This window comes from Electrophorus electricus, chromosome 22, assembly GCF_013358815.1.
Source record: "Electrophorus electricus isolate fEleEle1 chromosome 22, fEleEle1.pri, whole genome shotgun sequence".
NCBI classification, from domain to species: domain Eukaryota; kingdom Metazoa; phylum Chordata; class Actinopteri; order Gymnotiformes; family Gymnotidae; genus Electrophorus; species Electrophorus electricus.
Window position 1 is genome coordinate 10,038,741 of NC_049556.1, and position 26,508 is coordinate 10,065,248.

At 44.5% G+C, this 26,508-nt stretch overlaps 2 protein-coding genes across 2 annotated transcripts in view; one reads left to right on the top strand and one right to left on the bottom strand.

Annotated features, from left to right (window-relative positions):
- The first annotated feature begins 13,181 nt into the window (after window positions 1–13,181).
- Window positions 13,182–18,975, top strand: olfml3a (olfactomedin-like 3a). The gene is made up of 3 exons (XM_027011995.2): window positions 13,182–13,513; window positions 14,882–15,164; window positions 16,628–18,975. Exons 1-3 carry the CDS (start codon window positions 13,394–13,396, stop codon window positions 17,416–17,418), a joined length of 1,194 nt encoding a protein of 397 aa, XP_026867796.1. The 5' UTR covers window positions 13,182–13,393; the 3' UTR covers window positions 17,419–18,975.
- The window catches only part of syt6a (synaptotagmin VIa), a 49,388-nt gene continuing 40,733 nt past the window's right edge, over window positions 17,854–26,508 (bottom strand). The window contains exons 4-7 of the mRNA XM_027011993.2: window positions 24,309–24,429; window positions 23,219–23,390; window positions 22,002–22,152; window positions 17,854–21,528 (exon numbers count right to left, since the gene is read on the bottom strand). Coding sequence (XP_026867794.2) covers window positions 21,457–21,528; window positions 22,002–22,152; window positions 23,219–23,390; window positions 24,309–24,429 — 516 coding nt within the window. The 3' untranslated portion in view covers window positions 17,854–21,456. The remainder of the gene's footprint in view (window positions 21,529–22,001; window positions 22,153–23,218; window positions 23,391–24,308; window positions 24,430–26,508) is intronic.

Below are 26,508 nucleotides of genomic sequence, written 5' to 3' on the forward strand. Positions count from 1 at the left end.
GTGAGCGCGGCAGCCGTCGATGGAACTTTAAGCCTTTAAGACAAGCGCTTGCATGTCTGCTACACACTACTGGTTCCCAGGCGAACGGGGGAAGGGGTTTTGCCTCATTCACAAAAAAAAAAAAAGCGCGTGCCGTTATGTCCTTCCCGTTGCCAGGCTGACATCGGTCCGCACACGTTGGAAGGTCTTCTCTTAGGCTCGGTGTGTTGAGTTTGTTGAGCCAGCAGGGCGTTGGCCCCATGGTGTCATAACAAATGTTGCCATAAGATTTCGAAAAGCTGCGTGCACATGAGATGTATACTGTGTCTATCAGGGAGGAGTGTATGAGATGTATACTGTGTCTATGATGGAGGAGTGTATGTGTATAATGGAGGAGCGTATGAGGTGTATACTGTGCGTATGATGGAGGAGCGTATGAGGTGTACACTGTGCGTATGATGGAGGAGCGTATGAGGTGTATACTGTGTGTATGATGGAGGAGTGTATGTGTATAATGGAGGAGCGTATGAGGTGTATACTGTGTGTATGATGGAGGAGCGTATGAGGTGTACACTGTGTGTATGATGGAGGAGCGTATGAGGTGTATACTGTGTGTATGATGGAGGAGCGTATGAGGTGTACACTGTGTGTATGATGGAGGAGCGTATGAGGTGTACACTGTGTGTATGATGGAGGAGCGTATGAGGTGTATACTGTGTGTATGATGGAGGAGCGTATGAGGTGTATACTGTGTGTATGATGGAGGAGCGTATGAGGTGTATACTGTGTGTATGATGGAGGAGCGTATGAGGTGTACACTGTGTGTATGATGGAGGAGCGTATGAGGTGTACACTGTGTGTATGATGGAGGAGCGTATGAGGTGTATACTGTGTGTATGATGGAGGAGCGTATGAGGTGTATACTGTGTGTATGATGGAGGAGCGTATGAGGTGTACACTGTGTGTATGATGGAGGAGTGTATGAGGTGTATACTGTGTGTATGATGGAGGAGTTTATGAGGTGTATACTGTGTGTATGATGGAGGAGTGTATGTGTATAATGGAGGAGCGTATGAGGTGTATACTGTGTGTATGATGGAGGAGCGTATGAGGTGTACACTGTGTGTATGATGGAGGAGCGTATGAGGTGTATACTGTGTGTATGATGGAGGAGCGTATGAGGTGTACACTGTGTGTATGATGGAGGAGCGTATGAGGTGTATACTGTGTGTATGATGGAGGAGTGTATGAGGTGTATACTGTGTGTATGATGGAGGAGCGTATGAGGTGTATACTGTGTGTATGATGGAGGAGTGTATGAGGTGTACACTGTGTGTATGATGGAGGAGCGTATGAGGTGTACACTGTGTGTATGATGGAGGAGCGTATGAGGTGTATAATGTGTGTATGATGGAGGAGCGTATGAGGTGTATACTGTGTGTATGATGGAGGAGCGTATGAGGTGTACACTGTGTGTATGATGGAGGAGTGTATGAGGTGTATACTGTGTGTATGATGGAGGAGTTTATGAGGTGTATACTGTGTGTATGATGGAGGAGCGTATGAGGTGTATACTGTGTGTATGATGGAGAAGCGTATGAGGTGTATACTGTGTGTATGATGGAGGAGCGTATGAGGTGTATACTGTGTGTATGATGGAGGAGCGTATGAGGTGTACACTGTGTGTATGATGGAGAAGCGTATGAGGTGTATACTGTGTGTATGATGGAGGAGCGTATGAGGTGTATACTGTGTGTATGATGGAGGAGCGTATGAGGTGTATACTGTGTGTATGATGGAGGAGCGTATGAGGTGTACACTGTGTGTATGATGGAGGAGCGTATGAGGTGTATACTGTGTGTATGATGGAGGAGCGTATGAGGTGTATACTGTGTGTATGATGGAGGAGCGTATGAGGTGTACACTGTGTGTATGATGGAGGAGCGTATGAGGTGTATACTGTGTGTATGATGGAGGAGCGTATGAGGTGTACACTGTGTGTATGATGGAGGAGCGTATGAGGTGTATACTGTGTGTATGATGGAGGAGCGTATGAGGTGTGTTTGAGGTCTGTGGTACTCCTGGCCCTCCCTGGACTGGTATTACTGTCATTAATGTCACGCTAACTGGCTGTGACTAAATTGTGGGAACATAACCGAAAACCTTTGAAAAGAAAGGACCTTGGAAATATTTCACAGGACCTGTCTGAATATGTGTAGTGTTGTGTGTATTATTTAACAGTGGGCGTTCACACTCTTCAAAAGCCTCGTTACTGAAAAGACGAGCTGGGAGCAGGCCTTGGCTCCCAGCTCCGTCAGGTTCCGTAGGGAGGGAGGAGTAACACTGTAACACCTGAGTGAGACTGAGACAGTGGCCGAGAAATGCCGAGAAATGCTGAGAAAGGCTGAGAAACGCTGTCTTGTCTGGTTCATAAAGTTCTCTGTCAACGGTCCAAATGGATTTCTCATTCTCTCGCCACTGGCGGCATGCGGTGTGGTTTGACACGACGTTGCGCAGGCCACATGCACATGCGCACACACATAGACATACAGACACAGACACACACACACACAAATGCCCTCTCTCTCTCTCACACACACACACAGACACGCACACCCACAGAGAGAAATGCGCATGCTTGTCTGCCCCTATGTGTTCCGTATCAAACACCCTGCTGCAACTCACTTCTCTCTATGGTGGAGTTTTAATAAACGGCAATACTTTCGCCTCAAACCACACTGGTTTCAGGGCAGAGCAGCTGCGACAGGCGATGACGCCGGCCTGATCGGGGACGAAACTTCTTCACCTGTCAGCCGCCGTGACGGAGGAGAGAGTCACTCTGTTACCCAGGGACAGAGGAAAGCGAGGCTTCTCCATGTCTATTTGAAGAAGAAGAAAAAAAAAACCATGCACATGTCTCTGAGGGACAGAATAGCAGCAAAAACACCCCGATTAGGCAAATGAAATATGCCCAGCCACATAACTGCCACGTTTGTGATTTGCGCGCCTTTTAACTCCCTGACCTTTGCTGTGGAAATGCAAATTGCTCGCATACCGCAGCCAGGTTATGGCCCCCTTCCCGGCTCACTCAGACCTCCTTTGTCACACGGAGCAGCATTTTCCAGCCACTCAGTGCTCCACATGTCCAGGGTTACAAGCGGAGCTTTATTCTCTGTTGTTGTCTCGCTCCGGGCCCTTTCTCCCCGCGCTCCGCAACCGCAGTCCTCGCTGGGCCGCCTCCGAAAAACCGCAGTCCCGCCCGGCCTCTTATTTGAAAAGCCTCCGCGGCGGGTCCGTCAGCGGAGTTCACACGTTGATGGAGGGCTTCTGGGTGGCAAGACAGGGAGGGGTTGCAAGGAGAACATTCGAACCCGTGCAAACACAACCGTGCGATGGGCCGAGCGCGCAGCACAGCCACGAGCTGCAAGATCCCCTAGAGATCCTCCAGAGGTATTTCACTAGAAATGAAACTTCTAGAACTTTCACCCCTCTGTCTTAGATTACACCTTTAATGCAATTGTAAAAAAAAAAACACAAAAAACATCACAATAAAAAGGACATCTACTTTGGCGGTAAGTTAATACCATTTTGAAAAAAAAAATTCAATATTTGTGAACATAATTCTCTGGGTAGGGGACAGGTTTACAGTCTCATGCTGGCAGAACAAATTCCAGAACTAAACTTTCCAGACTGCGAGAGTGAAAACAACTCCCCTTCTTCAGTGAGCGCGACTAGTCTCAGACCGATATTCATCAGTGGGGATAACCTCTGACCTCTGGAATCATATGACACTGTGTGGTGGAGATCCTGTTGTAGCCAGTCAGTCTGACTGTGGCGGCATATCTCACTCACTCACACGGCCCCCTCCATTACCCCACTACCCCCTCACTTTGTCTCTCCCTCACTTTCCCCTTTCCTTGATATTCCCCCTTTCACTCTAACTTCTCCCATTCTCTCTCTCTCTCTCTCCCTCTCTCACGCCCCTTCTCTCATGTTAGTATGGTGATCACCTCTTCACGCTGCTCTCTGTTACCCTCTCTTCACCTCTTTGCTCCTTGGTCCGAGTTAATCACCATCCAGCAGGGAAAATGAACCCTTAATCTCCTCTTGACTGCCACTGGCTTCTGTGAAAATCCAGGACCGGCCCCTCAGACTCCCAGAGCTCTCGCTCTCCCAAATCCGGGGAGCTCAGACACTGTAGCCCCGCGAGGCCCCGTGATGCACAGGACTCATTGCCGGCTGGCATCTCTTCTCTCCTCCCTGGGGGCCCCTGTCTAGGTCCCCGATCCTGCCAGATTTGATATGATGGGACCAGAAAGGCACCGTGTCAGCGATGTGTTTCTGACGGAGCTGCCGCGTCTAAGCCGCACTGCAGTCGTGCAGACAGTCTATTAGGCATGTCAGCTCCACAACCATGCAGTCCGCCTGGCTTGTGAACTGGGTTTTTGGCCGTATTCCAACGCTTAATTGTAGATAATAATCGCAAATCCCTTTAACAATGCAGACATGTTCAGCTTCTCTCTGTTAGTCAGGGTTTTTTTTCAGAGAAGGGTTTAGACATTAGCATGATGAAAACAAAACAAATGAAAACAAGCAGACCATAAAAAAAAATCATACCTGATAAAAAAATGTAATATCAGATTCACAAACCATGTAGACAGCTATTTATAATTTGAAATTATTAAAATTCTAAGTTATAACTATTTATAATTCCAAAATTCTGAATGCCTCAACCATCCTATAAGAGGCAAAGATGATTTCTATCATTCATGATTTGTCAAAACAACAAGGATCATTACTATTACATTACTATTATCCGGTATTTGTAAAAGGATGCATCTTTGCAGAGATAAAGACTATGGAGTCAAATTCATTGCTTTGTATTACACATTCAAGGGTTATGTAAGGTTATGTAAAAAAGATCCTTCACTGATGTGTAGGCTCAATTCCAGTGTCACATCTATACAGCTGATATCCAGTTTTGAAACTCAGCCATGCTGTGTGTCCTTTCCCAAGGTTGCCACAGTCTAATTCTGTTTGCTGCTTTGCTACAGCTAGCTGGCCATCTGCATGTAGGCCCCTGCGTCTGAAGATTGTAGTTTGAAAAGATGCCGTGGTAGAAAGTACGGTAGAATGTATGGTGTGGTATGGTATGGTGGTAGAATGTATGGTAGGCCAGTACATTGGACCGGACAGGTATACACTCACCTGAACAGGCTCTGTTCTGCAACAGGAGACATGCCTAACACAAAGATACAAGGGGATAGATTTAAAGACCAGACAAAAGGCATCTGCACTGTTACACCATAGAATATGCTATGATTTTACCATAGAATAATGAGCACTGACATGTTTATGTTATTGTTATACATAATTTGTCACTAAATTCAAGCACATAACACAGTTGGCAAATGAGGCCTGTTTTCCTTGTGATGCATCTGAGATCAATAATTACAATCGCTTGTGTTGGGCAGCCCCGGGGATGAGTTCTAGCTCTCCTCATTTTCCCTCCGCACGCGACCCACTGACTGATCAGCGAAGCATTCTTCACACATGACTCACACCGGCGGCGGAGCGCAGATCCGCATGTGTGTGTGTGTGTGTGTGTGTGTGTGTGAGAGAGCTCACGGGCGGCGCTGATGGGAACGGGCAGAGAGCGTGAGGGGGCATGCCTGCCTGCCATGCCCTGCTGGGGATGGGAGGTGCCGCTGCAATTAGAGGCCTGGTGGGGTAATGTGGCGCGCCCCCACGCCCACCTTGCGCGCCCCATCGCCCTTTCTTTCGTCGTGCAGCAGCGATGAGGGTTTACCGTCATGCCACGGCCCGCGCCCGATGCGGGTGTCCGGGCCGGCGAGCGAGAGGTTTGCTGGGCCGCCGGCCCCTGACGGTGTTTGTCTGGAGCCGTGGTGCTCTGGCCCACTCAGTCGTTAGAGAACACATGTGAGGAGGGTCTGCTCTGAGCATTGGGGGGGGGGTGAGGGTTGTTTTCAAGGGAGAGAGAAACTTTGGCACAGGCTGCAGGACAGTCGGGCGGGCTCGTAGCGGCAGGGGCCGCTGTCTCGGCTCTTGCCAGGTGTGCCTGGAGACTTTGTCTATGTTTCCAATGTTCGGGCCGCTAAGCAACACACAGCCCTGCTAGCATGAATGCGGCTTTGTCAGAAGTTTTCCAAGCTCTGAAGCTGTCTGACTGTGCTGTGGTGTCTGCAGTGCTGAGCTAACACACGCAGTCTAGCATGTCAATTAGTGGTGGAATGACATTTCTGAATATGGAGGCGGTGAATGCCATGCAACAACATTTTCACTGAGCACATAATCGCAGGTTTACCCACATTTGGTTACGTTTGAAACTAGACCTGTTGACACAAATCGTCACACACCAGTTAATTAACACTTTTATGTGGTTTGTGAAATAGCACAGAGGGAATTAAATTTTTTTATTTAAAAATTAGTTTGCTATATATATGAATTGGTAGACATGAATAGTCTGAATGAACTAAAGAGGCTTTGTCTGAGTAACTACTGCTAGAGTGGAGATGGATTTCCAAATCTGACAGAGATGGTGAGCCCATCTATAACCTTTACCTTGCCTTCAGAGTCTGTGTGTGTGTGTGTGTGTGTGTGTGTGTGTGTGTGTGTGTGAGGGGTGGGCTACAGGGTCAGCGCAGGAAATTCAGCCGGTCAGGTAGGATCAGCCTTCCAGCTATGGCTGAAGCGCACAAAGCGCCCAAGGGCCGGAAAGCAAGGCGAAAGCGAGCAGCCTAACTAACAAGCTCTCCGAGGTTAACGCGGGCTGACAGCAGCGGTATCTGAGGAGGGAGTCCAGCCTCAGTCTCACGCAGTCAAGCAGAAAGCTCCCGAACGGCGAGGCTAACGCAGGTCAAGTGACTCGGCGCCTCGGGTGTGCAAAAGCCGTTTACAAGCGGGCCAAAAGGATTTAAGATGCTTTTGGCGTGGTGCTCTGGCACTGCTGCGCTCGCGTACATGGCCTGGCACTAGGTGGTCATGTTTTCTCACCTTCTCCATCATTACGTCGAGCCAGTAAAAGGGAAAGGTTTCTTTATATATATATATATATATAGATATATATATATATATATATATATATATATATATATATATATATATATGTGTGTGTGTGTGTGTGTGTGTGTGTGTGTGTGTGTGTGTGTATATACACACACACATACATATACACACACACATACATATACACACACACACACACATATATATATATATATATATATATATATATATATATATATATATATATATATATATATATATATATATATATATATATATATATATATATATTTATTTTTGCTGGGCTCTGTACTGACAGTCACACAACCTTTTTTAAACATAACTATTTACTTTTCACGTAACTGAGTCAGTGACTAAAAGGCTTTGTTTAATTTTACAATGAATTAGTGGATTTTGTTGATACATTGCTTTTTTTTCCAAAAGGTTTTTCATCTTTACCAAACTCTGGATTTCAACGAATATCTCCACATGCTTGTTGATGCTGTCACCTGGTGGATGCAACTGGTAGCACATGTAAAATGATCGGCAACGGTCAGTTTAATCCATGTGTCGTGTCAGATACTCATATAAATCTTACTGCATTCTTTATTATTCGATAATTCATAATCTTTCTATACCTATCTATACCATCATATTATGCCTGCTCTTTAAATAATGCATAACCATCTTTAAACTAAATATATAATTAATCCTTCAATGCATCTAACCGATTTTCAGATTTCAAAGTGGTTAACACAAAGCTGCCTGAACTTTTTAAATGGACTGGGAATATTCAACTGTCAGATCTCTGTCACAGTGGCATAACTAGGATCCTCTTGGATTCACACACACACACACACACACACACACACACACACACACACACACACACACACACACACACACACACACACACACACACACTGCACTGTAACATCCGTCAGTGGAAACCAAAACCATCAACCCATTCAGGGCTGGATTCAAAATCACACTGAAAATCAAAGTAAAGCATTTTTATCACAGGCTGATGCAATTTGTGTGAATTTCATCATGGCAACTCATAATGTGACTCAGTAGTGTGCATGGCCTTCACATGCCTGTATGCACTCCTGACAACGTCTGGGCACGCCCCTGATGAGATGGTGGATAGTATCGTGGAGGATCTCCTTCTAGTCCTGGATCAGCGCATCATTGAGCTCCTGCACAGTTTGATCCACTACTTGGCAGTGTCCGATACACTGATGCATAACATCTCAGAAGTTCTCTGCTGGATTTGGGTCTGGGGAACATGAGGACCAGTCACTGACATCAATGCCTTCGTTATTCAGGAACTGTCTACACACTCTGGCCACATGAGGCTGCGGATTGTCCTGCACCAGGAGGAACCAAGGCCCCACTGCACCAGCATCATGTCTGACAATGGCACTGAGCATTTCATCCCAGTACCTAACAGCAGTTAGGGTACCGGTGGCTGGCATGTGGAGGTTTGTGTAACCCACCAAGTATGTGCCTACCCAGACCATCACCGACCCACTGCTAAACCGGTCACGCTGGATGATGTTGCAGACAGAACAACGTTCACCACGGCACCTCCAGACTCTTTCATGTCTGTCAAATGTGCTCAGTGTGAACTTGCTCTCGTCTGCCAAGAGAACAGGATGCCAGTTGTGGACCTTCTGGTGTTCTCTGGTGATTGAGAGTTGAGCTGCACGGTGCTGGGCAGTGAGAACAGATCCCACTAGACCATGTCATGCCACCCTCATGGAGTCTGTTTCTGACAGTTTGGTCAGAAACATGCACACCAGTGGCCCACTGGATGTCATTTTGCAGGGCTCTGGCAATGTTCGTCCTGTTCCTCCTCGCAAAAAGGAGCAGGTACCTGTCCTAATTTTGGACTGATGTCCTTCTGTGGCCTTTTTCAGGCTTGTAATAAATATGTCACATTTAGCTAACGTTACTGGCCAAATAAGAATTTTACCAAGAAATATTACAACATGGCTTGGATATTTTGATTAAATATATATGTTTTGTATATTTGGTTTGGGATTTTAGGAGTTTTAGATTAATTAATACATCATATTAGAAAAATCTGTTTAAGAACCATCTGATATTTGAAACTTTAATGTAATTTAACTAGGCATGCCATTAATAACATTCTTATTTACATCGACAGCAATGATAACAGCAAGAACCCCTAGAAGAAAGGAAATAAAAAATAAAGAAAAATTAAAATAGGAAATAGCAAGCATAGATAATGCATATGTCTAAAATAACCAATAATCAATCAAATTAAAATAACAATCAATAATCAATTGACATCACAGATTCATACAAAGGGCCAATGGGATACACAACAGTATCATCAGTATATAAATGAATGGAGGCGATGCCTGCAGCAAAGAGAATGTAATTAATATAAATACAGAATAGAGTGGGGCCTAATATCAACACTTGCAGGACACTGTTTGATACCAGATGGGGGTGGGAAAGAACATTTCCTAACATGACACTCTTTGAGCATAATGAAAGAACATTTGTAAACCATGCTAAAGAATGATTAGAGAATCCTATGCTGTCCAATCTGTTAATTAAAATGTTAATCTGTTTGTTTGTCTGCCATGGATGAAACACATAATGAATAAAAGAAGCATAACTGTGTCACACAGCCCACCGGCCCCGTAGTATTAGCCAACAAGCATAACACACAGGGTCTACACTCCACTTCCCAGAATTCCCTGGGTGTAGACTTTCACACCCAGCAATCATCCAATCAGACAGTGTTATCAAGATCATTTTCTCTGGAATACTGATTGTGTCCCCTTGCTCCTTATTGATGTTGTTATAAAAACAGTTTTTCACTGACTTTGTGAAATATTGCCCTTGTTAACAAGAGCATCTCGAGTGGTTCCTTTGTGTATTGATCTTTCTTGTGTATGGATCCTTTTTGTGTATTGACTGGTTTTGTTTCACTTGACTGTCTGCATTCTCCCCTATTTGGACTTGTTTCCTGTCTGGATTGTTTTTTCTGGCTTTCTGGACTGTATTTGAGTCTGGACCTGTCACTGCGACCTCCGATGCCATGGGCCCCATCACGACTGATCTACTACCCCCTTCCCCTTTTGGCCATTATGCCAGACAAATGAATTCTCTCATCAAAGGTTCGAGCCTTCCGGTCTATCACTGGGTTGCTATGACTACACTTGCTACACTAGTTAAGTATAAGAAGGAGGATAGGGATCCCAAATGTTTAGAAATAACACAACTGGCAGCATTTGCCTTTGACATTTGATTTAGGAAAGAAAAATGCAGGCAAAATGGAAGAGCATTGCGCACCGGTAGACGTCATGTTTTTGTAGTTTATAATGAAAAGATATATCAGCGGTACTGAAATGGCACAATTTTTGAAGGAACAAAATTACTATAGACATTTGACATGCCACTGCATATGCAAATTATTCGTTTGGTGCAATTAATTAATTATGCATATTACATAATCATAGCCTACACAATTTACATTGCACATTAGTTATATAATGGTTCATAATCATAATCAACCAGCAAATCAAGGAGAATAATCCCATCATGAAAATATTATAGAATGAGTCAAAACATCAAAAATACAAGTCAAAATGAACTATAGAATGTAACACGTTGGGTTGCACTGGTGATGGATGAGGGTACATTACTGTAGTGCAGTCCTACTCACCTACTCATTAGTGATAAATGTGGGTTAATTGCTTTGTGCCCTGGCTAAAATGACTTCTTATCAGTTTATTATTATTTCCTAGTAAGGTAGCTTCATTGCTTCAGTTCTCTGTGTCTACCAGAAGGCCGAGTCTCCTAGAATATAACGGATTAGCGACTTTTTCACCCAGGCCTCCTAGTGGCACACTTGCTGGCTGCTTTGCTAACACACTTAATATTTTCAGGTGGAAGGAACATAATAGCAACACTACATGCACATCCACATTTTGCAAAGTAACATGTACAATGCAAAGTTTGAAGTGTGTTGGTTATGTGTTTGTAGACGTTGCGCTGTCATACATCCAGTTTGGAATACAGATCATCGATGGCTCATTTTCTTGCAAGGATCAGGTGCAGAGTAAGGCGAAGGGAGACGTGCAGGAGTGCCGGCTGGTTACAGACAAGTCCCTCCACATACGCTTCATCTGAGATGAGTGAGCTTGGTTGGTCATGGAGTGGATCGTTCCAATCCAGGACAAGAATGCTATGGGTTAACACTGGCTTAAGGCTGTGAACTGCATCACTATGGGCTGGCCTGTTGTGATAATGTTGCTAGGAGCCTTGGAGAAACTACATGGCCATCCACTGGTACCGACAGCACCAACCGGTGTCACGGAGGGGGCCCAGTTCTTTTGCCGCCAGCTTTGGTCTCACTGCCTGGTGCAGTCTTCTAGAGAGCACCGTTGGTGCCATCCCAAGTGCCAGAATGGACTGCTGGGCTGTAGCCAGTACCAACAGTGCCACCTGGAGTTCTGGAAAGTGTCACACATCACAGCCTAGAGAATTAGTGCCACCCAGGGTCCTGGAGATAGCGCTCCATGGAGTCATCAGTAAACCTACAGAAATGGTGCTACCTAGGGCCCAAGAGAGTATCACAGCCTATGAAGGTAATGCTGCCCGGTACATCTTTGCTGCCTTTAGGGTTTCTGAATTCCCGTATTGCCATATTAATGACATCCAGCTATCTACAAGTGAGTGTGCCTCTATGCCTGTGAAATCCAAGCAGAGTTTGAAATGATCCATTGAAGATGTCACTCAGCTTTCATCCAACTTTTCTGTCATCCAAATTAAGCAACTATTTGTGTCCCAGACTACAGCCAAGCAGGGTTCACATTCCCTCATTGCTGCCTCCCGGAAGTCCCTACTGGATCCCCTACTGTATCCAATAAGCTCCCAAACCATTTCAGACTTCAGCCCATCTGTGTAACCAGGCTGCTTCTAAATTCTTCATTTTGGAGCTGAAGCCTAGAGGGCTGCCAGCTCCTCGGCTTTAGTATCCGAGTCATCACATTCCTACTTCCCAGTCTAGGTCCTAGTCCTCAGTCTAGGTCCTAGTCCCCAGTTTAGGTTCTAGTCCCCAGTCTAGGTCCTTGTCTCCAGTCTACGTCCTAGTCCTCAGTCTCGGTCCTAGTCCCCAGTCTAGGTTATTGTCCCCTGTCTCGGTCCTTGTCTCCAGTCTACGTCCTAGTCCTCAGTCTTGGTCCTAGTCCCCAGTCTAGGTTATTGTCCCCTGTCTCGGTCCTTGTCTCCAGTCTACGTCCTAGTCCTCAGTCTAGGTCCTAGTCCCCAGCCTAGGTCCTAGTTCTCAGTCTTGGTCCTAGTCCCCAGTCTAGGTCCTAGTCCTCAGTCTCTGTCCTAGTTCTCAGTCTAGATCCTAGTCCCTGGTCTAAGTCCTAGTCCCCTGTCTTTCTTCTCATGAGAACCCCAGCTTACCTTTGCTCTAGAGCTTAAAGAAAAAATTGGGTCTTTAAACCTTAACAGAATTATCATTAACAAAAAAACAAGGGCTTTATTTGAAAAGTGTGCACAGTCTCTTAAATACTGTCCACTTTGAATGAATGAGCTTCATTTTCTACTTACTCAATCAAAATGAAATCATCTTCCCATGAGTTGAGGTATTGTTCAGTTATGTTATATTAGCAGCAAAGAAACAGCCAATATGCTCTTTGATAAACAGATTTAGTGTGGGTGGCATCTATCTGCTGCGTTGCAGTCTCAACTGGTTCATTAAAAATACGAGCTTGTGTTGCTGCCTTAGGGTAGATTATCCTGACTTTAATCAAATTGTCATTTATGCTGGGACATACCCAATAAGACACAACGTGGTTTATGATTAGCTATACCAAATAAGACACAATGAACAGCATATTATAGAAAATGATACCTTTAGGACATCTGTTAGGCATGTGTGATAAGTTGAAATGATTAAAAACATGTATCTCATGTATTAAAGCATTCTTAGTTATGAAGGTATTCTTAGTTATGTTCTTTAGTAGATTTATTGAATTATGACATAGTGTATTAGTGTATTAGCTGTGGTTTGGTCCTTTAACGGCCGTTTCAGCTGAGCTTCCCTGTAGAAGACGGCAAGAGTCCATGGGCTGAAGGCTCCTCCTTCAGTGTTTATAAAAACATTCCAGCCAAGGGAGAGAGGCAGCGAAGTCGAAACCCCAGAAGCCGGCCCTGTTCTCGGCCACTTTCGCTTTGATCACTTCCTCTCTCTCTTTCGTGCGTGCACACACTGGAGGATTTATTCCATACACAGGCTTGGGCAGCTGGAGTGGTGCAGAGGGCTTTCGAAGTGCTGAGATTTTTTTCCGACTGTTGAGCAGGGTACCCAGCGCGCCCCTTGTCCGAGCCCACCATGAGAGCAGCTGCCTTCTTCCTCCTCCTCCTGCTCGGCATGCTGAGTCAGCTCTCGCAAGCCCAGTACCACTACCAGGGCCTGATGAACTATCTGGAAAGCAGGATGGTTGCCATGGAGGTAAGAATAACTTGACCAGTCCCGCCGAACTGGCCAGCAAGTGGCAACAAACACCAACAAACGCCAGCTTCGTATCTGCTCTGGGCACTGATGCTAATTCTCAGTGTTGTTTACTCTTCTGGAAGAGAGGTGTAAACTACATATGTGGAGCAAAATCCTGTTCCTGCTTCGTTTTCAAGTATTCAAGGACGTCTCAGAGAAGCCAGTAAGGAAACCTTGTACATCGAATAATTTAGAAAAGTGACCAGGTCATGAAGATAATCTTCACAGGCAGTTGAGGGCGCTGAAGAGCTGAAGGCACAGGGCACGCCTGTCTTGGTAAATGTGAATTTGAACCTCATTCCACACCAGTTATTTTGACGTAAGGCATTAATACGTTTTTGTGAAGAGAGCTGTCGCCTCGGGGTGTATCTTTTGTCTGACTCGCCACATTTGCTCTCAGCGAAATGCAGTACGTAGTTAGAATGAGATGAAATCCTAGAGGAGCGTGTGCCTTTGGCACTGGTTTTCCCAAGATTTTTCGCATCCTTTGAAACAGGCCCACTTCAGATGTGCTGACTGTAAAGTGTCCTGTCTCAGAGGTGCCAGTGCATACACCTCTGTAAACGTGCCATCAAGAGTCTTGCATTCTAATATTCACCTGAGGGTCCTTAAATGTGATGACGAGGGGTACTGTATAATTACTACAAATGTTGCTAAATTTTGGATTTCGGATTCTCTGTATCTGGTATTTGCTAATCCCAGGTGATATGATAATGGTGCTAGGCCTATTGATTTATTTCACAGGAGTTCTTTTGCATGCTGAGTGGCAAATATAAATGAAAAAAAAAATCTACCATCTAGTTTGACGGATCTACCATCCAACACTTTAGCACAATAAATAGCCCAAGGCTACCTTGCTTCTGACCATGAATATCCCTGCTTATAAAGGCTTTGAATGACTCTCAGGTTCACCTAGCACTACAACTGTACAATGACTAACATGGGCCATTTGGCCAACACAAATTCAATGTTTGGAAACATTAGTAAAACATCTCAAACTGCCACTACATCCTAATGCATGTCTACTATATGTCTGTTTTAAGTAATATAAGGTTGTAAGTAATATAACAACAATAAACCTAGTTGGAAAACTTCAAAAGTGTTCTTAATGTCTCGCTGACATGAAAGCCTTTAAACGCCCTCTCTTGTCTACGTACTTAGAATGCGCTATGATACTTCGGTACGTCTCTACTCATTCTGAGCATTACGATGGTTCACACCTTATAGTAAGGATTACAGAGCGTGTATAAAATGACTGTAAACCCACGAGGACCCCATGCCATGCACTCAGATATATACATTTTGTTTCTGTTTGTTCCTTTCCAGGAACGCATCGCCCTTTGGCATGAGCAGAACAGCCGCTACAACTCTGACCTGAAGCAGTTCAGGCGTCAAGCGACAGACCTCCTCGAGAAGCTGGCCAAGGACCACGAGAAGCTACAGCAGGACCTGGAGGGGACTGGGGCACGGGTGGAGCGGGTGGAGCGAGAGATGGACTACATCGAGACCAAGAACCCGCCTAAGCCGTGCATCAAAGCAAAAGACAAAATAGTCGAACAGGAGGCAGCGGTCAAGAAGAAGAAGAAGGATCAGTTTTTTGAAGTCTCCGGTGAGCTGCGGAAAAGGGGAGGGGTGTGTGGAAAAGGGGAGGGGTGTGCTGAAAAGGGGAGGGGTGTGTGGAAAAGGGGAGGGGTGTGTGGAAAAGGGGAGGGGTGTGGGGAAAAGGGGAGGGGTTTGCTGAAAAAGGGGAGGGGTGCAATGAAAAAAGGGGAGGGACGTGCTGGAAAAGGGGAGGGGTGTGTGGAAAATGGGAGGGGTGTGCTGAAAAAGGGGAGGGGTGTGTGGAAAAAGGGGAGGGGTGTGGGGAAAAGGGGAGGGGTTTGCTACAAAAAAAAAAAAAAAAAAAGGGGAGGGGTGCAATGAAAAAGGGGAGGGACGTGCTGGAAAAGGGGAGGGACGTGCTGGAAAAGGGGAGGGGTGTGCTGAAAAAGGGGAGGGGTGTGTGGAAAAAGGGGAGGGGTGGTGGGGAAAGGGGAGGGGTTTTGCTAAAAAAAAAAAAAAAAAAAAGGGGAGGGGTGCAATGAAAAAGGGGAGGGACGTGCTGGAAAAGGGGAGGGACGTGCTGGAAAAGGGGAGGGGTGTGCTGGAAAAGGGGAGGGGTGTGCTGAAAAGGGGAGGGGTGTGCTGGCCTTGTGGTGCAGGCCTGTCAGCATCTTGCTTTTGATCACGCACCTTCGGTTTCGAGCCTGACAGGTCTTGGCACATTAAGCTTGGCTATATTTAACTGCTCATTAAGTGCTATACAGCGTTGGCAGCATTCTCTTTGGAAAATCACTATATTGAAAAATGGAGGACAAACCCTGGTCTTTTAACTGCGTTTCATAGATTCTTAGTTGTGTTTAAGGGCTGCATTTACAGAAAGTAGTAAAATCTTTATCAGATTTCAGGCCTGTTGAGACTTTCTTTGTAATGGGGAAACCGTTACCTCAAAGACTCCCTGTGCTGATATTTTTTGTGATTAGAAACTGCTCAAAATGTCACCATTTCCTTCCTTCTTCCTTTCTGTCATAGAGAAAACTGGTTTGCAGCCATCCTTCATGTAACTTGTAGCTTTTAGAGCGGCACGTGTGCCGCTGAGGTGCAGAACCCCCGTCTCTCTAGAAAGCGAGATCGTTCTTTCTTATTAGCCATGATTTCAGAACTGCTGCTGTGCCAGTGTCATCTTCTCCTCATTTTCTCGGAGGATACTGCCTATCTCTTTTCATAATTCTAAAATTTCTGAAGCCTTTTATGAAAAGTGGATAGATATTTTTCTTTCAAAAGAAAAGTACACTGTGTCTGGCAAGGTATGTACCATGTTTAAAAAAAATTGAATATCCAGAGTTTTCTTTTAGGTTCAGTAACCTGGATTTTCAAATATTTCTGATTAGTTCATTGATTACTTTGGACTAGTTCTCATGGTGAATATTTCCTTGAAATACTTGTTGAACGAGTATAACAATTTCAGCAATAAATCAAGGTTTTTTAAGTTCTGAAATGAACATTGACGATGATGCTTTTATTTCTTCACAGTTTGTGTTGATATCGTGTCAAATATCCGAGCCATGAAGATTTTGAAAAGGTTAGGCAGCACCAAAGGAATGTGGACCAAGGATTCCAGGACATCAAAGGTCTACGTTTTCAATGGGACTTCCGAGGACACCCTATATGAGTTCAGCTCGGTGAAAGAGCTCTCTGTGTCATCAGGAATGTCTAAGGGTAAGGGAATCACTCTCCCTTCCACCTGGAATGGTACTGGCCATGCCGTCTATAATGGATTCCTCTACTATGTGAGCGAGAGCTCGGAGCTGCAGGTGATTAAGTTTGACCTGAGGAACAGCTCGGTGGCAGACAGTGCCGTCTTCCCACTGGAGGACCGCACTCCGGTGTACACCCTCAACCCCTTGACCCTGGTAGACCTCATTGTGGACGAGGACGGGCTGTGGGCTCTGTACCCTGTGGGTGACAACATAAACCTAGCCAAGATGGACCCCGACACCCTGGACATCGAGCAGATGTGGGACACGGCATGCCCCAGGGGTGGCGCCGAGGCTGCCTTCATCGGGTGTGGCACGGTGTACGTGGTATACAACACTAGGCCCTCCAGCCGTTCCAGGGTGCAGTGTGTGTTTGACGTGAACGACATGGTGGCCAGCGGGGAAGCGCCGCTGCTATACTTCCCCAGGCGCTATGGGGCTCATTCCAGCCTCAAGTACAACCCCGTGGAGAGGCAGCTGTATGCTTGGGATGATGGCTACCAGATCCTCTACAGGTTGGCCCTCAAGAAGAAGCTGTGGGCAGTAGTGCCACCTCCAGAGGAGTGACTGCCACTCCAAAGAGCACTTACTCACGCAGCCAGGAACACCTGACCAAAAAGATTGTACCGAGGCAAATACTAACTCAACTTAAAAAATGTAGCTATTAATTTAGTCACATATAAAAAAGCACAGTATGTTAAACTCAATAAAGTATTTCAAAATGTGTTTATAGTAGTCTGGGTGAACAATTAGACATGGTAAGTATTGTTCAGTCCAACATCAGATCCTTAAACTGGTGTAATTATGTAGGGGAGACATGGTTGGTTTATGTATCTCCAAAGAAGCCGAGGAGCACCACCTTACATGTATCTCCTAGGAAGAATGAAATTTAAAATCCACCCATGTTGCTTTCTAATAGCTGCTCCTGGTCATACAACCTCTCAGTATTGCACAAGGCCCTTCATTGAGTCTGAATCTGTGCGAAATTGAAGTGCAAGAGAATTAAACGACCAAACCGACATCTTTATTTCCGCATGTTTGAGATACAAGAACAGTTGTCCAACAGTTGTATTACAAGTACAAATTATCAATATAAAACTGGAAACTTGTTACATTCACAGGGGAGAGAGAGAGGCTGACAAACCACACAGACCATGAAGTCATTTGTATCTATTTCACAGGTTCCACCCACAACAGGAAAACATTGGCTTTATATTGTCGAGCCTGAGGACATCATAAATGCTGTTAGAACAGGTAGTAATCAAAAAGGTACAGCAAGTTATCAAGTCATCAAGATGTCACCTGGACTTATTCACAAGTCTGCCAAAATACGAAATTTATTTTATTATATAGAAATGTGTAAACTTCAACAATTGTAAGATGCGTACGCTGATGGACGGCATTTCCTAAGCAGAGCCCAGACTAATCTGGATTTCATTTATTTCAGCGAAAAGTGCAGCTAGAGCTCTGTGATCCATCTTCAGGCAGCGGCTTTTTTGAAAGCATTTCGGACGTCGTGGGCTGAGTTGCGCCTGTGAGGGTGGTTCCGTTCCCTTAGCTCTTATGCAGATGTTCGGCTCACTGGAGTCCTACGGGAGCGTGCTTCCCGCACGTCCCCCCTCCGATTCCAAAGACAGAGAACTGGACATCTGGGGCTCTGGAGGAAACCTCCCCTCCAGTGCTGTTTCCGTGTGCTTCTCCACTGCAACCCAGGCTTTCTACTGCCAGACAAGTGCAGTCATTCTCGCAGCACATAACGTTTGGATGCAACTTGCATTTCACACACGGAGCACTACATTCAACATGATACAACATTATGGCATAGAACAGTGAAAATGCACAACACAACTGTCTGCATGAATAATGTGAACAGTGAGAAAAAACTATCAGCTATTGTCACATAATAGATCAATTTCATACCACAAGGACTAGTATAATGGCAAAATCTCCTTATTAAAGTTTTTTTTTAGGTAAAAAAGAGCCAAAGTCATTTAAAAAAATTGAAACTGAATTGCTTGTGAGCACTCTTTAAAATCATGTATGTCCCTTGAAGTGACAATGTACAAAATTTGCAAAAGACTATCAATTACAATTACAGTGGAATAAAACCTTTTTTAATTGCAACTTTTAGTATTCTATTTTCATTTCACTCCCTGGGTGCTCTTGCTTATCAGGGTCGCCTTTTTTTTTTTTTTTCTTTTTTTTTTTAAGATTTAACATTATTGGGACATAACATATACTTTATAATATGAACGTGATCTAACAGCATTCAAATTAACCAACTGTGATAAGTGTGTGTGATTGGGGAATATGCTCTGGCTTTCCCTGTGATATAAGGGCTTTCATGTTAAAGGTTAAACATATTTTCTAGTTGCTTTTAGCAACATTAGAACAACTTTAGGACATTACCAATGTTAAAAGGAAGCAGCGTTACCAGGCATGTTTGGCCATGTTGCTCTTGTGGTTTCATTTGTGTGGAAAAACACCTGGTTGGTCAGGTAGATACAGTTTGGGTGGGTAAAGTGCACTTCAAATAGGGACACTTATTACTGGAGCTGCATGCTATTTGCTGTTTGTAAATAGGGTAGAACTGGCTCAAAAATGTCGCTTTACTTTAAGATCTCACATTTTCTGTTGCTCGAATGACCTTCTGGAGTGTGAACAGTTAATTACTGTTGTCATTCTGGTTTTAACAAATGTTATGTTGCACTGGCTGAAAGGGTGAATTTGTAATGTTCTTGAATATAATGCTCTTTGTGGATTTTATATGTTTTTATGGCATGAAGTCATGAAGTATATTTTAAATAATTTTCGGCATGCCTCTTTGGAGTTTTCAGTGTAGTACATTGCATTTTCTGAATTATGAAAAATATTGGATGTTAAGTATCTCAAAATGTTGGCATGAACAAAGCACTGCTACTGCGTAATTATATCATTAATTACATAGCAGTATAACGAGTGACAATGCATTGATAATCTGTTGGACAATAGGAATACCAGTGTCTACAGTGTAAGCGTAGAGTCAATAGAGAGCTTTGAGGATACAAAAAATGTTGTGTATTCCACTATTGAGAATAGAGCAACTGTTGTATATTACGCTATTATTAATGGTATAGTTAAGTTGAAATGGCGTTTTAATAATGAAAAGTCCTGCCAACAAATCTTCCATGCGTGGAACACTTTGATGCCTTCTTCCTGAACAGCCTCTAATGTCTTAAAGTAATGCACTATTTCCTCTGGTGTGCTTTAACGAAGTGCGTTACAGGGGCATATCAATCAAGCATCAGACCTCCTCCTTCATGCTTAGTAATAACTTAATGAACAAAACGTTTCAGAGTCCCCAACCAAGCTCCCCAGCTCCCTAACTGAAGATAAAGCAAAGTTACTTGAATTGTTTCTGCAATTTCTAACCCCTTACCTTACCTAACCCCGACCAAATGCATTTTCCAGTATAAAACCCATGTGTTACTGGCATATCTAACAAACTTAAAACTGGGTTAGAGGACGCTTGAACTGAATAGGTGAATAACTAACAGTAAACGAAATAACATCACTTTCTACAACCTTAGAACTACAACTTCAGCAGGTGTGGAATGGAATTCAAAAACAGAAGCTACTGAAAAAGTGAATACCAAGTTACCAGAAAACACAATTTAACAATTGTGTCCAGAAACACAGTTAAAACTAAAGGTTTTACCTAAACAAAGATACATATGTAATCTTCTATTTTTTTTTTTTCATTTACAAATGTATTCACCAATAACTTCAAGCCTTCTGGTCTTTGAAGATTTTCACTTTTACAGGTCCGTGGAGGCTCAAGGAAAGCACTTGAGATCATTGTGCTATGCTGAGATTGGCAAATGCCTCTTTTTATGACTTACTAACACAATTTTGTATTACGACATCAATCAACTTGGGACAGCTATATTAAAAGTCTCCACGAGGTCACTGCAAAGCATTCATGAGCGTTGTCTTTCTGGGCTGGGAGTTGTTGAGGAAGGGGGTCATTTATGACATAGCAATGGGCAATCCCATCTCTTCATCAGTGAAGTGTCATCCTGTGATTGGACACTATGGCCTATGATAGAGTCTTCGTCCTTTAGGCAGCCATGCGCATTAGCTCCCATTTCAGCATTAAACCGCTCGGGCTCTTGGCTCCAGGCGATAAGATCATCTTCCTTTCGGGCTGCAAGCAGCTCTGAGCAAAGCTGTCATCAAAGAGGCCCTCCATGCGCAGAAAACTCCCATCCGTGCACGCTAGACTCCTCCGAGAGTTGCGTGGTCAGATTTCATTTGCCTCAGCCTAGGGATACACTTCAAAACGTGAAGGGAAAAGCAGTTTTTTTCCCCGCGCTCACAATAAAGGCTGTAGCAAAAGGCCTGTCTTCTCAGTGTACAAGAGGCGGGAGAACTCGATTAAAAACCAGGCTTTGAAAGATTTCGACCAGAGGTATTACTCAGCGGCGCCAGCCAAGAGACCTGGAGACACTGGAGTTTAGAGTTGTTCTCTGTTTTTGTTTGGTTTTCTTTGATCTTCCTCGGGCACACAGATAGTTAGTCATGGGGGGGAGGGTGTCAGGTATTCTGGACCACATGTGGCACCAATCATGGGCTGGCTGGGGCTTTTGGGGAAGGGCAGGACCCCTGACTGTCAAAACTAGCTGTTCTGGTTTTCCACTGGAAAAAAGAAGACAAACAATATCATTGAGGTACAGCACTCTGGAGCGATTGGCATTTTTCTTTGCACACGAAAAGCGGGCCGTAAATAACAATCAACATTACTTCCACTTGGCATTAAACCTTGTTTTCGCAATGATTACCATTTTAGTGCAGATCGGAAAAGAACATAACATCTAATTAGCCTACATTTAAATCAACACTATCATATTGTCTTCATGAATTATTCATACAACAGAAGTTTGGAAAAGAGTCAAAAGGGATGTGAGGATGTTCAAAGATTTGTAAGACTGGCAACTGGCACATGCATTTTTCTGATGAATGAGATTTTTGTTGGAATACATTCTTATTTCTCAGCTTAAGGAATTGATTGGAAAGCTGATTGCATTTCTACACCCTGAAGACTCCAATCTAGATCTAATGTACTTCCATTATGGAGATAAAACAAACAAACAAACGAACAAAAACCCAACCTCTTTTTCAGATTTCTTGGACTCCAGCAGGGGGTGCCAGTGTGCAATGGGCTTACGGGGGTACGCCAGCATCTCGTTCCAGTGGTCCCTGCCCAAGCCTTCAGCTGAGCACCCTACGCGGTTCACGCCTATGACCTCATTGTGACCCACCCTGAGGACAGAAGAATGGAAGCCTCAGCACTGGCCTCTCTTCCATGGGACTGTAATGCCATATTAACGTTCATATATTCTGTTGCTAGATGTAATGGCCAACAAGCTTCATGATGCAGCCAATAAACGCTCACAGACCATACAAAGATAATGCACAATCTTGATTTATGGGAATGAGACAGCAATACAGTTTAGATGCTTCTTTCTCTGCGGCCATCAGTAAAGAGCAAGCTTGGGAAACAAGAAGCATTGCAGTAAGGTCTGGAGGGAATGCGTGCTGGAGTCCTGGAGTGAGAATTCTCCGCATCTGACACCCAGCATGCAGGGCAATTCTCCAGACACTGTGTTCTCGCGCGCTGTGCTGTGCAGTGCATTGACTGCAGCCCAAATAGTCACCCAAGGAGGGAGGCAGCAATTGGACCAGGGACGAGACAGGGGCTCCCTATCACTCACTTTCCTCAGCACTGCGACTACTGACCTTTCCCTCAGGGCTTCGGTGTGTGTGTGCTATGCTATCTTTCTCTCTCTCTCTCTCTCTTTCTCTCTCTCTCTCTCTCTCTCTCTGTCTCCCTCTCTCTTCCTCTCTTCCCTCCCTCTTTCTCTCTCTCTCTATCTCTATCTCTCTCTCTCCTCTACTCGTCCCTCACACTCCCTCTCTCTGCTGGGAAAGCGCCGACTCTGACCGCAGGCATTATCTCCGCTGAGCAGAAGAAAATAAAATGTCACAGTGCATGTTAAGTCCAAGCACAGCTAATACTTTACAATTAAGACGTTATAAGCTGATTATTGAGTTCCGGGTGGAGAATGCAAATGAGCTCATGATTTTAGATATAAAACATATCCAGCCTCGGTGAATTTTATGATGTGCATTACAGATATTACACCTAGGAACCTTTGCTATGGTCTGGAAAAGTTTTCAAGATGTTGTCTGACGTAGTGACATAGTTCCCGAGTTGGGTGAAGTCATACCGGTTCTAGCAGATAGCAATGTTCTAAACAGTGCCTTCAAACACGTTTAAGCCATGATCGCCTGCTCTAGGCACAGAAGGTCTGTGAGAGGTGCGTACAGGTCATAGTCCATAACAGAGATGTGCAAGCTGACTTGGTCCATGCTCTCGGGGGGAATGTCGAAGATGATGGCTTCGTTGTAGACAGGGTTGAGCGTGTTCTTTTTGATGGTGGTCTTCTTCTTTTTCAGACGCTTGCCATCACATATAAGAGACACTTTTACATAGGGATCTGTTGAAAAACAAGGGTCAATCTATTAATTTGACCTAGCCATAAAAACATCACTTCCTATGATTTTCTTTGACCAAGTGACCATGCCATACCACTTGGGGTACAGTCTGCAAGAAGAGAAAAGGAAAAAGATTTGCAGGGTTGTACATCACCGTGACTGAAAAAGAATGGAGCCCACACTATGGGAATGAGACCAGGGCATTTATTGCTGATGAGTTAAGTATTTGTATTCGGAGGGAGCCATTGAGATCTTGTGCGTTAATGGAGCAAGCAGAACAAGGCGTCGTCGGATGTCATTACTGCATGCCTTTACCTATCACTGGGGGATTGGATGATCTATTGTGTCTCAACATTAGGCGGGCACAAACTACTCCCAGCCCAAGCAGAACAAATCGAACAGGGAAGGCTTAGTCTGGCACCTGTACATTTTTAATAGCTGCATTTTACTGCATTCGAATTCAATTTGCCTGCTACACAGAACATTTACTTCTTAGTCGAGGCGCGCCACCTGCGTGAAACGCTGCTGCCAGCTTAAATCATGATATCAGGAGACACGCTTGTCTTCACAGTCATCACTTTGCGCTTGTTTTGAATGTCACCTCAAATATGCTCGTAACACATGATTTTAATGACGTGGTAAAAGGCCGGAATATCATTTGACCTGTTTGAATTGCATCAGTGGACCTCTGACAAAAGTGTAAGAATGTTTGTTATATGTGAATTTATAAAATTACATCTTGGGTTTGTTATGCTGCACACTACCAAAAATAGAGCACTCCAGACCAAAAACAGTATGCTGTCATAAGTCGCCTTTCATTTCATTTCATTAGGACAGACACAAACACACACACACACACACACACACACACACACACACACACACACACACACACACACACATTGTTTAATTAACACTACCTGAATATCCCGTGATGTCCATGGCCTTCAGGTTTCTGCATTTGATAACAGTGAGTGTGAGTCTTCCTGCAGTAGGCAGGTAGCATAGTGAGAACATGATCTCCCCGAGGTCCACACTCTCCTGTAAAACACACACACACATACACACACACACACACACACCAGTGTACTATCAACAGTACTCAACAGTGCAAACACTAAAGCATATGACATAATAGAGGTAGTGGAACTACAAACATTACATTTATAAAGAGCACAAAACCAGAATGTCTGCAGAGCATCTACATAAAACAAAGGCCATTTGTCCACCGCGAATGACTTCAAGCTGAGGAAAAACATATTTTTACGAGTGCCATTTCCTCAGTTGTGTTCAGGCTTAATAACCCTTTTCTGTGACTATTTGAGGAATTTAGCTGAAGCCTCAGTCACATCTTTAAAGTAGCATTGTCTATAGTACACACCTGTGATGTTTTCACCTCTGTCCCTGCCTCACTTTCAAACTGAGGAGGACGCCATTCGGATATCAGATGCGCGTCTTATGACTGGATGACTCTGGTGGATATGTTTAGGCTCAGGGTCAAACGATCAGTCCCGGGAAACGTATTTGTGGCTGTGGCCTAGAACTTCTGGCTGTGTGAGTTTAATAAGGCAGTGACTCATCGCTGAGGTGGAAAGGGTGGTCTATTTGGACAGATAGAGCCACCACTGCCAATTAGCTGTTATGCATCTCCAAGAAAAGACTCTCTCTTGGGCACTGCGGACACACTAGTCCAGCCGACTGCTAATTAGACGTCCGCCGACACACTCAAGCGCCTCAGAACCTTCGAGTCAACCGTCTTTTCCTCAAACGGAATCGAAGCCTGCTGGCCGAGCAAGGCCGAGCCCGGCCCCTCGGTCTGAATGAGCGGTAAGGGGAAAAGAACAGCTGTCTGGCAGCCTCTCTCGAGGCTCCCCCCCATCCTCGCTAACGTTTCGCTAACGTTGACGGACGTGGTTTTAAAGATGCTTGATGGAAGCGTCACATGCCACACATGAGAATGGACGGTTCGCCAAAACGCTGTCTACAAAGTGTTAATATTTGGGTCAAGATAGAAGTAAGGGGCAACATGTTTTACAATAACCTACAACCAGGATATTTTTTTATTGGTAGTGAAGTCAAAAAGGGAATGATATTAAGATTTGTTGCGCTGCCCTGAGTATATCATGCTTTCTGAAGGCTACTACACATGACAAGCTTGCTTCGCTCATTGATAATATAAATCTAGTGAGACGCCGTATCCTTGCTATTTATATTCAGAATGTGAAACATTGCAGTACTGCATAGGTTGTGACTTATTTCCAGCAGTAAAACGCGGAGGGTTTGGCAGACTTGAAAAATGTTCTTTCTAGCGTATTTATACTTGGAAAGCTGCTGGAATAAGATAATTCATTGTGGGTTTACCGGCTCCATGGTTTCAGTCTGCACACGTTTTAGACTTCTATGTGACCTGCATCTGTTATTCCCAGGTATTAGTGATTCAGTTGTAGCAACATTGACAGTGTGACGTGGTGAGACTCTGTTCAGACCACCTCTACTGGACTCCAGCTTCAGCGAGGAACCTGACACAAATGGTCTACATTTTCCTGATTTTTAAATTCTTTTCCCACCTTTGCTCATTAAGCTCTTCCCATCGAGTGTAAACATTTTGCCTGAGCCATCCGAGCTGCTGAGAAGGACGTCTTTGCCTTTGCTTGATGCGTCCCTGGTGTACACAGCAAACAGAGACTTCCGGCTCCAAATCATCTACCCAGCTTCACGGAATGTGTCCGCTGCTTAGAGGGCAAAGGGCTCCCTGCCTCCGAAGCAATAAGTGAGGGTTTATTGAACTGCTCCTCAGTGTAGAGGCTGACATCTGGTCACAGAAGAAAGAGGTGTATTGAAAAAGAGCTTGAGCAGTCTTTAACTTTTCAAAAATATCTCAATGGTCCTCAGCTGCTGTCTCAAGGGTAAACGTTAACCTGTGCCGCCTGTAACCTCCTGCCCTTCTGGCTCTGTTTGTGACTGTTTTGATCATTCATTTTACCCAGATTAATAGCTGGGTGCTTGCTTCATGTCACCTGGGCATTTCATCACTGCACTCTACAAAGACCTTAATGACTCCCCTTTCCAGGAAATCTTCTAAAAATGTCTCACAGGTCAGTAACATGTAACCTCAGCACT